Source organism: Balaenoptera physalus, assembly GCF_965194825.1.
Source record: "Balaenoptera physalus genome assembly, chromosome: 2".
In the NCBI taxonomy this organism is placed as follows: domain Eukaryota; kingdom Metazoa; phylum Chordata; class Mammalia; order Artiodactyla; family Balaenopteridae; genus Balaenoptera; species Balaenoptera physalus.
This window is the reverse complement of record NC_138883.1, coordinates 136473508-136488009: the sequence shown is the minus strand read 5'-3', so window position 1 is coordinate 136488009 and position 14502 is coordinate 136473508. Positions and strand designations below refer to the sequence as shown.

At 45.6% G+C, this 14502-nt stretch overlaps 1 protein-coding gene and 1 long non-coding RNA gene across 3 annotated transcripts in view; both read right to left on the bottom strand.

Annotated features, from left to right (window-relative positions):
* The window catches only part of LOC309654686, a 1153334-nt gene that overhangs the window by 1031348 nt on the left and 107484 nt on the right, over positions 1-14502 (bottom strand). The window lies entirely within an intron of this gene.
* Positions 1-14502, bottom strand: part of FAM174B (family with sequence similarity 174 member B) — a 37272-nt gene that overhangs the window by 6543 nt on the left and 16227 nt on the right. Inside the window, exon 2 of one of the 2 annotated variants that reach the window (XM_082449102.1) lies at positions 6766-6897. In XM_082449102.1, coding sequence (XP_082305228.1) covers positions 6766-6897 — 132 coding nt within the window. Of the gene's footprint in view, positions 1-6765; positions 6898-14502 lie in introns of those variants that run through there. The other variant, XR_014260394.1, reaches the window with a different exon arrangement.

The window sequence follows — 14502 nt, the reverse complement described above, 5'->3', positions numbered from 1 at the left end:
ACACATCTGCACCCCACGGGCCACGTCTTTTCCAAACCTAAGAAGCAGGGGCACCAAGCCCACCCTCCCTCCCGGCGCCTGGAGACCAGGAGTGGCAGGAGCTGCGTGTTCTCCCAGCAGCACACCTTTGGGCTGCACTTGTCACGGCTTCTGGTGCCACCTACCAGACAAACAGCAGGAAGAGCGGCATCTGCCTCGCCTCAGGGGACACCTGGAGGGTGCCACAGAAGGCTCCGGTGATAAACCAGGGAGGCCCAGAGGTCCACGACATCAGCCACATCTGCACGCTAGGCCAACCAAGCTCAAAACACATGCAGCCAGGATGCACACGCCTTCTGAAATACGGAACCATTTCAAAACCCCAGGGGTCTCTGTACTCCATTTAGCCATCATTTCTCTCTTCCAATTAGCCTTTTTAAGTACAGAGTTGGAAACTCACTTCCACAGACTCTTTTCCCTCCCCACATCTGGCCCTAAACATCGGAGGCCTTACCTCATGCGTTGTGACATCCCAGTGGCGTGGGAGCCTGGGAGGAGGGCTGCCCACGGAAGCCTTGCCCTGCCTGCCTTCTCTCCACCCCACTTCCTGCCTGGCTGATGCTCACGGGATCTAAGGCAGGAGATGTTATCAGATGTTATCAGATGTTATCAGAGAGCTGCACGTGTAATACAAGGCAGGTTACGGCCTTACTGCCCGGGTGCCAAAAACGTGACTTCCCTCTTTGCACTCACTCATAAAACCACCCAAGGCCATGATTCAGCCACATCCGATTTAAATGTAGTCTGTCTCCCAGGGGGAACCAAAAAATTTACTTGAGCCATCTCTAAACAGGAAAGACGAGGACCTGTGAACAGATTATCATGTGCAGACAGAGCAGTTCTCAAAAACGCTAAAGCCAACATAAAATTGGCCTTAAAATTCTTGTTCTTTCAAATGTATTGACCTGAAAAGTCATTTGTGATATGCTGTTCGGGTGGAAAAATGTTCCAAAGCAGCACGTGTAACATGGTCCTATTTCTGTAAAAAAGAAAATTCCACGGGTACGTACTCACACACACTCTAGTGGTTATCGTTAAGTAGTGAGATTAAAGGTGATTTTATTTTCCCTTTTTCTTATCCGTAATTTCTATACCATATATTACATTTGTAATAAAAGCTATGACCTGGTCTTTTTAAATGGTCAATCATCTTTGGTCCCGAGGACTAGAATGGTTTTGTGTCCAGTGACTCACCCCCAAGTTCACTCACATCCTCACAAACAGCACCAACTTCTCACATGAACCACTTGAAGTCCGTCCTTTACAACAAACAGGGAAGCAGGATAGCGCCTGGCAGTGATAAGGAAAGCCTGTGGAAGGCAGCTGAAGTAGATAAGATTACAGAATAAATGCTTACACCAGAAAAGGAGGATGAAAATGAAGGCGCTAAATATGCAATGGAAGAAGTTAGAAAAAAAGAACACACTCAAAGAAAGCTTAAGGAAGAAGAGCAGAAATCAACCGAAATTGAAAATGCTAATATAATAGCGAGGATCAAATAAACCAAAAGTTGGCTCTCTGTATAGAGGAATAAAATTAAATGTCCAGCAAGACTGATCAAGAAATAGGAGAAAAGGCAAACAGAATCAATATTAAGAATGAAAAGGGGACCACAACTACACATTTGACAAAGAATAAAAAGATGATAAAAAGAGAATGTTGTGAATAACCTTAGGACAATACATTTGAAAACTTATACACGACATGGACAGAATCCCAGAAAAATACAACCCATCCAAACTGACCCAAGAAGAAATAAAGACTAAATAGTCCTATGACTATTCAAAGAATTGGACATCAATAGTGTTTTCCAATCTTCAAACAAAGAAAGCATCAAGGTCCAGCCAGTTTTAGCATATTCTACTAAACATTTAGGAAACAATTCTAATCTGATACTAGCTATTCCAGAGAAAAGGAAAATAAGGAACAGACCTAACTTGTTTTATAAAGCTAGTAAAACTTCTACCAAAGCCTGACAAGGATATTACAAAACAGGAAAATGACAAACCAATCTCAGTCACTAAGAGAAACAAGAAAGTCCTAAGCAAAATATCAGCAAACTGAATGTAGCAATGTGAATAAAAAGGTAACATGACCATGACCAAGCTCCTTTATCTCAGGAATGCAAAGTTGGTTTAATATTAGAAAAAAAATCAATGAATATAAGTTCACCACCTTAACAGATTAAAGGAGAAAGTATAATATTCTCAACAGAGCTAGAAAAAGAATTTAATAAAATTTGACATTAGCAAACTAGGAATAGAGGGAAGCTTCCTGGGGAAAAAAAATCTACAAAACCCTACAGCAAACACTGCTCTTAGTGTCAATATTGAAAACACACCCTTTAAGATCAAAAACAAGACAGGATGCCTATTATCATCACTTCTATTTAACAATGACTTAGAGGCCAAAAGTGAGTATAAAAAGGCTTAAAAAAGAGAGAGATAAAATGTTGAAGGACCTGGGGGGAAGGGAGGCAGTCTTATTAGTCTCAAGTGATATATCTACATAGAAAACTCAAAAGATCCACATTTACACTACTAGAATTCATAAGAGTTTAATGAGGTTACGGGATTTTTTTAAATCAATATTTTTTAAAAATCAACTGCATTTCTAGACACCATGAACAGAAAGTAAGAAAGTGATATTTTTTAAAAAAAGAGATCAGATTGAGGTCATGAGTCATGTGGCAGTGGCTTGCAGAGGAACCTCTCTTTGAAGCTGTCCCCAAAGTGACAGCAGAGAGAAGCCAGCAGCCCCAGAAGCAGAAACCCGGGAGTGGAGACTGATCCTGTGGGATACAGGGGTCATTACCGTTGATGATCTGGGATGAAAGACTAATATGAATGGACTTGCTGAGTCCTGAGTTTCTGCCCAGAATCGGGGTGGAGGAGAGGCATGGAGGTGCCGGGGGGGCCTTAAGTGATTCCTGTATTAAAAATTACCATGTGTGAAAGGGTCCCGTGCTATCGCTGTGTCACATAGAGATAGAGGGCCCATTATTACAGTGGCCAACAAAAATGCTCCAGAGCATTGCAACAGACCAGGGAGCAAGCTCGGACTCTCAAACAGCAAAAGTATTACCTGCTACCTTAACACCTACCAGGTAGTTCCATGTAATCATTTGCCTTTGGAAACAAAATCACTATGCTGAAGAGATATCTGCACCCCAAGGTTCACAGCAGCATTATTTACAAGAGCGAAGACATGGAAACAGCCTACGTGTCCAACAACAGATGAATAAATAAAGAAAATGTGAAATACACACACACACAGACACACACACAATGGAATACTAGTCAGCATAAAACAGAAGGGAATCCTGCCACTTACAATACCATGGATGGACCACGAGGGCATCATGTTAAATGAAATAAGTCAGGCTCAGAAAGACAAATACTGTACGATCTCACTTATATGTGCAATCTAGAAAAACCAAACTCATAGAAAAAGAGATCAGATTTGCAGTTATCAGAGGCAGGGGGTTGGGGATGGAGGAATTGGGTGAAGGTGGTCAAAAGGTACAAACTTCCAGTTACAAGGTGAATACCTCCCGGGGATGTAATGTACAACATGATGACTACAGGTTAACACTGCTGTACGATAGATCTGAAAGCTGCTAAGAGAGTAGATCCTATTAAGTTCTCATCACAAGGTAAAAAAAATGTTTTTGTAACTATGTGAGGTGCTAGATGCCAACTAAACTTATTGTGGTGATCATTTCACAATATATGTATGTCATTATGCTGTATACCTTCAACTTATACAGTGCTGTATGTCAATTATATCTCAATAAAACTGAAAAAAAAAAGTTTTAATTTTGAAATCGTTTGCCTTTGATGGTGAGTTTCACAGCCAGGAGCAACGCCAGTACAGCGCTAACTGTTCCTAGGAAAGGAACTTGCTCCATTATTTGAAGAACTGAGACTCGTTGTGGAAGGTTCTTAATCTGACAGTGGTTTCAATACTTTCCTCCTCTTTGTGACACCAGACACAACCTCCACCAGCAGTCTTTGAACCACAATAATATTTGTATCCAGATTCTCTAGAGGGGCCCCTTTTCCAGCTTATACTCAAGAAAGAGTCAACAGTTAGACTTTCTGGACAGACAGTGATATTTCTTTGCTTAGGGTCTTTTCTTATGTAGTTGGGTCTGAGGCTACCACAAAAATGGTTCCATCTATCCTAGCCCCCGTGGAATTGGCTCACACCCCAAATATGGATGAGATCCTATCCCACGGCTCAAAATCAAAACAGTCCGTTGATCCACTTAAGCCATCAAGGGCTCCGTATCGTACAAGAACCCCAGGCCTACAGGATGCAGCTGAGCCTTTCCATCGTGACTCATAATGAGGACATCGTGGTCTTCACATTTTGTTTCATTTCTGTGCCTTGAATGTGAGACCGATAAAACGGCTTAGCAATAAAATCAGTATAATCACTTTCTTATGTACATAGTATTTTGCAGTATGGGTGCAGGTTAGTAATTGTTTTGATTCTTCTCAAAGGGGGCTGCTCTCTACCTAAACTGCAAATTATAGCTAATGGTTTGTTCCTCCACTCTATCTATAACCAATCCATGTCAATGTTGTGCGTTCTTCATAAAATTTAGGTGTGATTTGTTAACAAACTCTGTTTCCAATATTGGTATGTACGTGATCATGATAATACAGGCATTATTTTTCAGACCTGAGTATAAATAAAATCATTTTTTAAAGTAAACAGTATTTTAAAGTAAAAAAATTTGGGAGATTGGGATTGACATATATATGTGTCAAATAGATAACTAATAAGAACCTGCTGCATAAAAAATTTAAAAAAATTTTAAAAAGATACATGCTACCCCCCAAAAAATATTTTTTTAAATAAAGTAAAAAAAAATATATATATATATATGTATATATATATATATATATATATATATATATCTCAAAATGTAAAACACCTGGGAATATATCTAGCAAAAATTTATAATACATTTATGGAGAAGTTTTTAAAAGACATCTTTTCCAATACCTAAATCAATGGAAAGTTATTCCATGTTCATGAATGGGAAGAGTCAACATAAAGGGCCTGATTCTCTTTTTTTTTTTTATTGAAGTACAGTTGACGTACAATGTTATGTAAGTTACAGGTGTACAATATAGTGATTCAAAATGTTTAAACGTTATAGTCCATTTATAGTTATTATAAAATACTGGCTATATTCCCCATGTTGTACACTATATCTCTGTAGCTTATTTTATACAGAATAGTTTGTAGTTCTTAATCCCCTACCCTTATCTTGCCCCTCCCCGCTTCCCTCTCCTCACTGGTAACCACTAGTTTGTTCTCTCTATCTGTGAGTCTGCTTCTTTTTATTCTGTTATATTCACTAGTTTGCTGTATTTTTTTAATTCCACACATAAGTGATATCATACAGTATTTGTCTTTCTCTGTCTGACTTATTTCACTTAGCATAAAGGGCTGATTCTCTTTAAATCAATCTACAGAGTCAATGCAATTCTAATCGAAATCCCGCACACTGTTTTCTTGAATCTAACTCCATTATAGCCAAGGATACTCAAGGCTGTGCTGGAAAAGGACAAGTCAGGTGGTACAGAAAAGCTGTGTGTGATGCGACTCTTACGGGTCAACCTGACTGGGTGACACGGTGCCCAGATATTTGGTAAAACATTAGTCTGGGTGTGTCTGGGAGGGTGTTCCGGCTGAGATTAACAATTGTCTGGGTAAACTGAGTAAAGCAGATCGCCCTCCCTGGCATGGGTGGGCCTCATCCAACCCACTGGAGGCCTGAATAGCACAAAAGGCAGAATAAGGGGGGATTCGCTGTCTCTGCCTGACCATGTTGGAGCTGAGACATTGGTCTTCTCCTGCACTCTCGCTGGAACTTACACCATCGGCTCTCCTGGTTCTCAGGCCTTCAGACTTGGACCTTTATAATAAATCTCTTTCTGTATGTGTATATCCTATTGATTCTGTTTCTCTGGAGGACCCTGGTGGGGGGGTAGGAATCTCCGGATAGGGTCCAGCCTGGATTTGTGTCTCATCTTTGCCATTAATAACTGTGACCTTGGGCAACCCATGGCCCCTCTCTGGGCCTCCAAGCCCCCATCCCTAAATTACACTTGCCCCCAGCTCTAACACTGAGAATCTCACATACCCAAAGTAGTATATCCCAAAAGAAGCCAAAGCCCAAACTACAATCCTGAAGTCACAAAGTCATTCTGACTTTCCTACTGGCCACCTTAAAGAAACACACCTGCCTTTGGAATTCAGCAGTAAATTCCATCCAAGGAGTAACCCCCACCCCATGCTCTCCATTACCAACTAAGCAAGGTTGAAAAAGAAGTTTCCATTTGTGTGCATGGCGTGTGGTACATGGCGGTTGCTTGGACTAGATTCCCCAGAGTCTGTACATGACAAGCTCATTGTCCGAAATTCAGCCCTCCTTTCGCTCCCACAAGCTGACTTCTCAAGGGTTCGCATCAGGAAAGAGTTGAGAATAAGCATTTCCCTGCAAGCACTTCCCTGCTGGCTTTCTGGGTGCTGTGCATTCCTGGGAGGGATCAAAGCAGTTCCCCCCTATAAGCAGAATGCCCCAAGGTCAAAGACTTAGCCAAAGAACAAGAATACACGCCTGGCCACTCACTGTCTTCAAAGGTGAACCGCCCCACCTCCCCAAGCCAGCGAGCCCAGGAGAAAGCCACTGTTCCCACCCGGTACCTGTATTTGATGTCAAATACTGTGGAGTCCTCGTCCTCGTCATCCTCTTCGTTCAACGGGGCCATTTCCACTCGCTCAGCCGGAGTGGTGATGATGTCATACTTGCGGGTCTTCTTCAACCTCTTCCCCGACCTGGAACAGGGGAAGCACATTCCTGAGAACTCAGCGATGCCCACTGGGGTAAGCCACGCTGCTGCCCCCAGCCTGGCTCCCAGGAGATCTGGCAAATATCCCAGCTCCTCCACTTCCGGCCATGGGACCTTGGGCGGGGTCCTGACCTCAGCAACCCTCGTGGTCCTCACCCACACCTGCCCAAAGCACCGTAAAACCCAGTGATCAAGATCTATAATGCCCAAATGCAAGATTTTAAAAGGCAAAATTAATGCAAAAAAAATCCATGATGCGCAAAAGATCAAAATGTTCAACATGGACGGAACTCAGCCCTGCCCCTGGGCTGGCACGATGCCCCTCATCCCTTCATCCCCTGGCCCCTCACCCTCATCCCAGCCCTGCCGTGTTGGCAGGTCACTGCTCCAAGCACAGGCGTCACAGCCTGGCACTGTGTGCCCTGCCCCATGGGCCAGCCAGGTGGATTAGAACGCAGGCTTGCCCACTTTCTACTTGTGTGATCATGGGCAAGTCAGTCAATCTCTCTAGGCCTCAGTTTCCTCATAAATAAAATGGGATGAGAATAGTATCTGTCCCTCACGGGCAAGGGAGGATTAAGTGAGATGAGGCATTTAACAAGCCTACACACAGCAAGCTCTCGGCAAAAATGACTGTCTGCGAAAATAATCAACAAATAGGAGTTAAACGTGCTACAGCCTCTCTCACATGACAAGGACTTGTACAAATGAGTATTGTTTCCATCACAAGGATTTATGAGCACTGGGAGTTATAACCCTATGCTTTTACCTCTGGGATGGTGGACGGTCACTGGGGACCACGGGGAAAGTGCCGAGCAAGCCTTTCCATCTCCAGTGTCAGACCCTCTGCATGAAGCACAAGACATTGATCAGGGCACAGCTGAAAGTTTATGATGCCACAGGGAACAATATTGTTATTATGACTACTGATGCTCTAAGCATTTATTTCTGCACTATTTTGAACTTTTGCCCAAATGCCTTGTATTCTCTGATGTCCCTCCTTTTTAACAAATATTTGAAACTGTCTATGAGAAACCAGCCAAACCCCCAAAATCATAAATGGGGCATTGAAGAATCATATTCTCTAAACATGCTTCCTGCAGACTGTAAGCCGTACCCAGATGGAGACCACATCAAAGACACATGTCGGGTCTCTTTGTCCCCAGCACACAGAAACTCCTCAAGAAGTTTGCAAAACAATGAAAACAGAAGTTCACCGTCAAGTAAGAGTTTCTTAGCAACAGCAACTTGCTCTTTTCTTACCTAGTATTATTTATCAAAGACATGATTTGTGAAAGGATTGTTTACATAGAAAATATAAATATTTATCTATACCTTTGGCATAAAGCAACCTATACAACCTATAGTACCTACTCCTCGTGGTTCTTTGTGTAGAGACTTTGGGAAATCAGCTATAAAGCCTGATAATCCCCTAGCCTCATTACAAAGCAATTTGTCCTTTCTGCTTTCATCATAGGCACGCGCGCACACACACGCAGAGGTGTGGGTGTGAAACTGCGTGGATTTCAAACACGGTGCAAACACCAAGCCAGGTGGTTAAGAGGTAAGAGGGGCACAGCCAGTCACCTACCCAGTGGGCACGGGACAACAGTATTTTGGAAGCAGGCTTTGTACGGGAGCGTAAATGCTTACGTTATAAATACCGCTGGTCCAGATTCTCACAATCAACAGATTCTTCTTTTCTCTCCACCTCCCCACAAAGGAGTAAAATAGATCTTAGTGTTCTGCCCCAGATGACATAATCCCTGACCAATTCAATCTCCAATATGGATGGGGAAATTTAAGCCGAGAAACGGCTCCATATGCCACAAGCAACCCAAGACTAAGCCACAAGGAAAACCACCCACCCCCCAAGCCCTCTAGACTAGGCTCAAGCTCCGGATCTACACAGACGCACACATCACACTTTTCTCAGAGGTCTCCTATCTCTGCCCTGACGGGTCACAGCTGTTCAGAGGAAGCACTTGGCTTTGCAAAGGAGCCGGACTTGCCCTTCTGTTAACTGTGTCCAGTGCCAGGGCTGCCCATTCCCAACACACATCTGGACAAGCATCTGGAACTCTGGAATAGGATTCGTCCTGTGGACCCGAGGGCTTGAGAAAGCTCCTGTAGACGCCCAAAGAGACTGGCGCCCAGATGGTTTCTGGCTGAAGAGTCACCATTGTTTGTAACTGTTTTTCAAATATCATGAGGCTTAGAAAAATGCAAAATCTGATTCATAAACCTTGTCCTGCGCTTGGAACTTGAAATCTCGCTTAGTCTTTGGCTCTGGAGCGGGACTGACTGCTGACCCTGGGAGAAGGTTCTGGAGGCTCTGACTTCAGCCCTGCTTCCTGGAAATGGATCCCCATCAACCATAAAATCACCTTCCTTCTTCCTGATTGTTCATAGAGCCTTGTGATGAGAAAATTAACCTGCTGAGCTTAAAATAAGACCCTTGAACACTTACCCATGGGAGAAGCTGGAACACAGCCCAGCCTCTAGAACACCATGGCCTACTTGCTTTAATGACAGCCATTCCAAGCAGGTCACCTGAGAAGGTAATTTTAAACCTCAAGATTACACCAAAGGTGTGATGGTTAATTTTACGTGTAGACTTGACTGAGCCACAGGGTACCCAGATATTGGCTCAAGCATTATTTCTGGATGTGTCTGTGAGAGTGTTTCTGGTTGAGATTAACGCTGGAATTGGTAGACTGAGTAAAGCAGATTGCCCTCCCCAACTCAGGTGGGTCTCACCCAATCACTTGAAGGCCTGAATAGACAAGAAAGACTGACCTCCCACAAGTGAGAGAGGATTTCTCCTGCCGGACTGCCTTTGAGCTGAGACATCATTCTTTTTTTTTTCCCTGCATTCAGACTAAAACTGAAATCTTAGCTCTTCTTGGATTTCAAGCCTGTATGTGTGCATACACACACACACACACACACACACACACACACACTCTTGGTTCCATTTCTCTGCAGAACCTTGCCTAATCCAAAAGGCCATTAGCAAGAACCCTCACACATGCATCAAACACCAGTTTTGACACAATGAGCTGAAGAAATTACATTTCAAATAATCAACTCTCTGAGCCACAACACCTTTCACAAAAAAGGAGTACTTTCTGCTGTTTCACTACTGGACATGTTAATAAGGGAAAACCAGGACTTGTGAGAAGTTGAAAGAGACTCAGCCTCATCCACAGCAGAAGGAGACTGGCTGCGCCAGAGAGAAACCACATGTATGGTTGGAGTCGCGTGGGGTGGGATGGGTGGAGGGGGCCTCACCTCATGTATTTTTCAAATTAAAAGGTGAGCCCTTCCTTTACTAGCTATGTGTGAGTCAGAAGCTGGGAAATGCATGAACAGTCGATCAGCATTTCCCGCAGACCCTTAGATTCCCGAGCCTCACTGTCCTGGGTCAGAGAACAGAGACACCCTGCCTCGGAGAGGAAGACGTGAGATAAGGGGAAAACAGATTTGTTCGAAGCCTATGTGACCTCACCGAGTCCTGCTGTCTCTTCTGAGTGTGGATGCTCTAACGCATCTTTTCTGATCAATAGCAGTCCCTAAGAGTTGAGCTCCTCCCGGGTGCCAGCTAAGCAATTTACATGTAAGATCGCATGCAAAACATATAAATCACCCTATAAGGCAGCGCTGTTATCTCTGTATTCCAGACGAGGAAACTGAGGCTCAGAGAGGTCGATCTCCCCAGGACCAAGGACCAAGGGCTGCCCCAGCACGAACCTTCCTGGAGGCTCACCTTGAACCACCTCGTGCTGGCCAAGAGGCAAGGTGCCAGTTCCCCCACTCACTCCCTCTGCAAGCCCACTCCACACCGCCACTAGACTCCGCCTCCACTTATCTTTAACACCAAGAAACTCTTTGCCCTTGGTACAAACTTTCTGGAACTTGTCGCTTACCACAGCTCACACATTCCTATTTCAAATTGATCTGGGCAGACTTCTCATAAACTCTTTCTAACGGTGACTCCCTCAGGACACATGTTGGTTTGGGGCAGGCCAGCCTCCATCTCCTCCCTCCTTTGGGCATCTGTATCCTTGGTGAATCCCCCTTCCCATGGTCCCCGTGGGTGAGGAGGTCTGACCACTGGCCACACCCCCAGCTCCAGAAGTGGACCATGGGACTTAAACCTGAGTCAAAATCAGTGTATTGCAACCCCTGGGGCCATGGCTGGGAGGTTGGGGGGAGTATATGGGACTAATCGGAGCCAGTGACCTTTGCTAGGCAGGCAGGAAGGGGGTCAGTAAATCACCCAGGTGAGAGCTGCATCGCCACCTTCTAGAAATGGAAAATAAAGCCAACATGGTAGAGGACAGATTGGAGGGAGAGACCAGGCTCCAAATCTACTATGATGCCAGCCCTCCTTGACACCAACGATGCTACTCTCTTTGTCACCGAAGCCAGTCTGGTCAGGGCTTTCTGTCACACACAAACAAAGGAACCCTAACCGTTTTCACAGGGTCTCAAAGGAAAAAAGGCATGGCTGTAATGATAAACACCATCTCAGGATTCTCCCACATTTTAACAGCAAACCTTCCACATGTAAGTATAATTTTCCCATTTTGTCAAATCCTTTAAAACCCTAGGACTCCTTCCTGTTTCTGGTTCTAGAAACAAAGAACCATACATATAACGCACCTCAGTGACAACATCGTGAAAGTTTTCACTCAGGGCGACCTGTGAACAGGTTTTCCGAGACGACAAACATCCTGGTGATCTTCCCACGGGGCTGTTCACCAGCATTCCGGTCTGAGGAAAATGCAAAGGCTACACAGCTGCAGAGAATCTGCAGTCACCCAAGTGTCCCCAGGGGGGCAGTGGGTCAGCCTCGAGGACACAGCTTGAGAAAGAAGCAACTGGTTCTAGACAGAGCCCCAGGTTAGAGTCAGACTTGGGTTCCTATCCCGGTGTTTCTACTTACAGCCCTGCTTCCTCGCCTACCCGGGGGTGGGTGGGAGGCACAAGCAGAAAGGCAGCTTTGCCACAACTGTCACAGCGCCCCGTGCCCAAGAAGGGGGAGATTCAGGGAAGAAGGAAGGGAAAAGATATTTCTGGTCCATCTGCAACAGCATGGCCCCTTCGCCGTAATTTTTCTTTTCTAGTACAAGGTCCCGTTAAACCAAGTGGCCTCCACGAAGAGACGGTGGCATTTACTTAAAGGGTGGTTTTAAGTAAATGCCCACGTTGTGCTTCACAGGACCCAGCAAGACCAGAGAAGCTGGAGAAGAGACAAAGGATCGTTCCACTGGGGCCAAAACAAACATTTCTAACTAACTAGACAGAAGAGAAGTTCAAATTCTCTTACTCTGAAATGTAATCCTAAAGCCAGAGGATTTGTTTACTCAAAGGCCCGCTCAACAGCTGGTCGGAAACTGGTTTCCCAATGCGCCCCGGCGCACGGCCCAGGCAGACACGGAGGCTGGGGAGCAGAGCGGGAGCCCAGAGGACCCACGTGGAGAGGGGCCTGCTCTCCCCACCCTCCCCTGCAAAGAGACACAAAACAATGCAAAGCCGGACGGGTTAGTTTGCTGTCAGTAGTTCAGTTTGCAGGTGTGGCGGTCAGATCCATAGGCTCCACGTCCAGGGGTGCGATTCCATCTCAGCCCTGCAACTCCTTTGTCTGTGAGCCTCCTGGCAAGTCCCTCACCCTGAACCCGAATTTCGTATCCACGTCACCCACTTGCCCGGTGCAGCTAGGGTTCAGGTGGCAGAGCTCACCGCGGTGGGGCTTGGGAGGGAGATGGGGAGTGACCGATAACGAGCTCACGTTTCTTTCTGGAATGACAACAGTCTTCTATCATTGACTGGGGTGATGGTGCACAGCTCTGTGAATGTACTGAAAACCATGATTTGGACACTTTAAATGGGACACCTGTATGGCATGTGAATTACATCTTATAAAGCTGTCATTAAAAGCAGGAAAGATAGATATATATGCATGTATGTGTATCTATCACATTCATTCATTTCTATACTTAATAAAATCTCTCTGGAAAGAGTCACAAGAAATTGACAGCATCCGGAGAAGGAAGCTGGGAGGCTGAAGGGCAGGCTGGGCTAAGAAGGAGATTGTTCACTATACCCTCTGGTTCCTCGTGAATTTCAAACCATGTGAATATATGAGCTATTTTTAAAACAAACAAGTAAATAAATAAAATTCAAAGAAGGTAATTAAGATAAAAATTTAAACAGACCACGTGTGTATCAGGCCTGCCTCTCGGGCAGGAGACCCTTCTCCTGGAGAGGCCCCAGGGGCCCCCCGTCCCACCCAGAGGCTGCCTGCCGTCTCCTGCTCACCTGGTGACTTTAGGAGCCAAACCCAGCGTCTCTGGCCTTTCCTCCACCTGAGCTGTTTTCACTGTGAAGCCGACTAAAGTAGTTCTGTGGCTCAAGGACCAGCTTTCTGTTGAAACCATACTACTCGTTCCAAAGAGCATGTTACCTTTGACATTTGGAAAATTAATAAAGAAGATGAAAACGGCGTGTGTAGGGGAGAGATCGAATCAAGCAGCTGCCGTGAGTTAGCTGCCCGCCTTCCCGCCCGGCCGAAGCTTCCAATGCTCTGAGGACAGGGGCCTTTCCTGTTTTTAACCTCCGATCTCTACCCTGCATCTTCCCCCGCAGAACATGACAAAACTGAGCCTTCCCTAGAAAACCAAGCAAACTTGGAGAAAGAACACGACCCCAAAACCCACTGTGCAGCCTCACCATGTAGGGAAGCAGGTGCCGAAGAGCCAGTGACAACAGCGCCATGTCTCCCAAGAAGGGGCGATGACCTGGGATGGGCCCCAGGCTCGGGGGCAAACCCAAGGCTGGCGACCAGGGTACAATTCCCGAGCACCAGCCTCCTCCCTTTCCTGCCTTGGGCACAGCCCCTGCGCTCTACCCATCACCATCCTTTTAAAGCAGTGTAAATGAGCCCAACACCAGCGTGATCTGAATCTCATCTGGCTCCGCTCCAGATGGGCAACTTGAGACTCTCGGTTACATGAGACAAAAGCACTTTCTTCTAGTGCAGTGAGAGCCTCAGGATCTCAGGCAGCCCAGCTCTAACAGGGCTCCGGCCAAGCCTTCCCAAACACAGGTGTTCCAGAGACTTCCAGGTACACGAGCAGCGCTGCCACACCGGACGCCTGTCCTCCCCGCCACGCCAGACACTCTGCTCCAGCACCAGCACCCAGTCAAGCGCGATGACTCAAACACCCCAGAGCCCACAGGCGCAGGAAAGCAGTGAAGCGAGCCTGGTGTGATGTAAACATTAGAACAAACACGGTGACAAATGGCAGCCAACGCTCGGTCTTGGAGTCAAGGAGACACGAGGATTGGCACTCACAAACACAGACGAGATGGGACGGTGGCTACCCAGCTCCCCGCCCCCCCTACTCCCCGCTCATTATAGAGGCACTGCGTTTCCAGTATTCCCATCTGTTGAGAAAAGTAGATCTGGATTTTGATGCGAAGACTCCCAATTTTAAGTGTTCTCAGTTATCTCAGTTGTTAAAAACACTGCATATATGTGAAATCTAAAAAAAACGATACAAATGAACTTATTTACAAAACA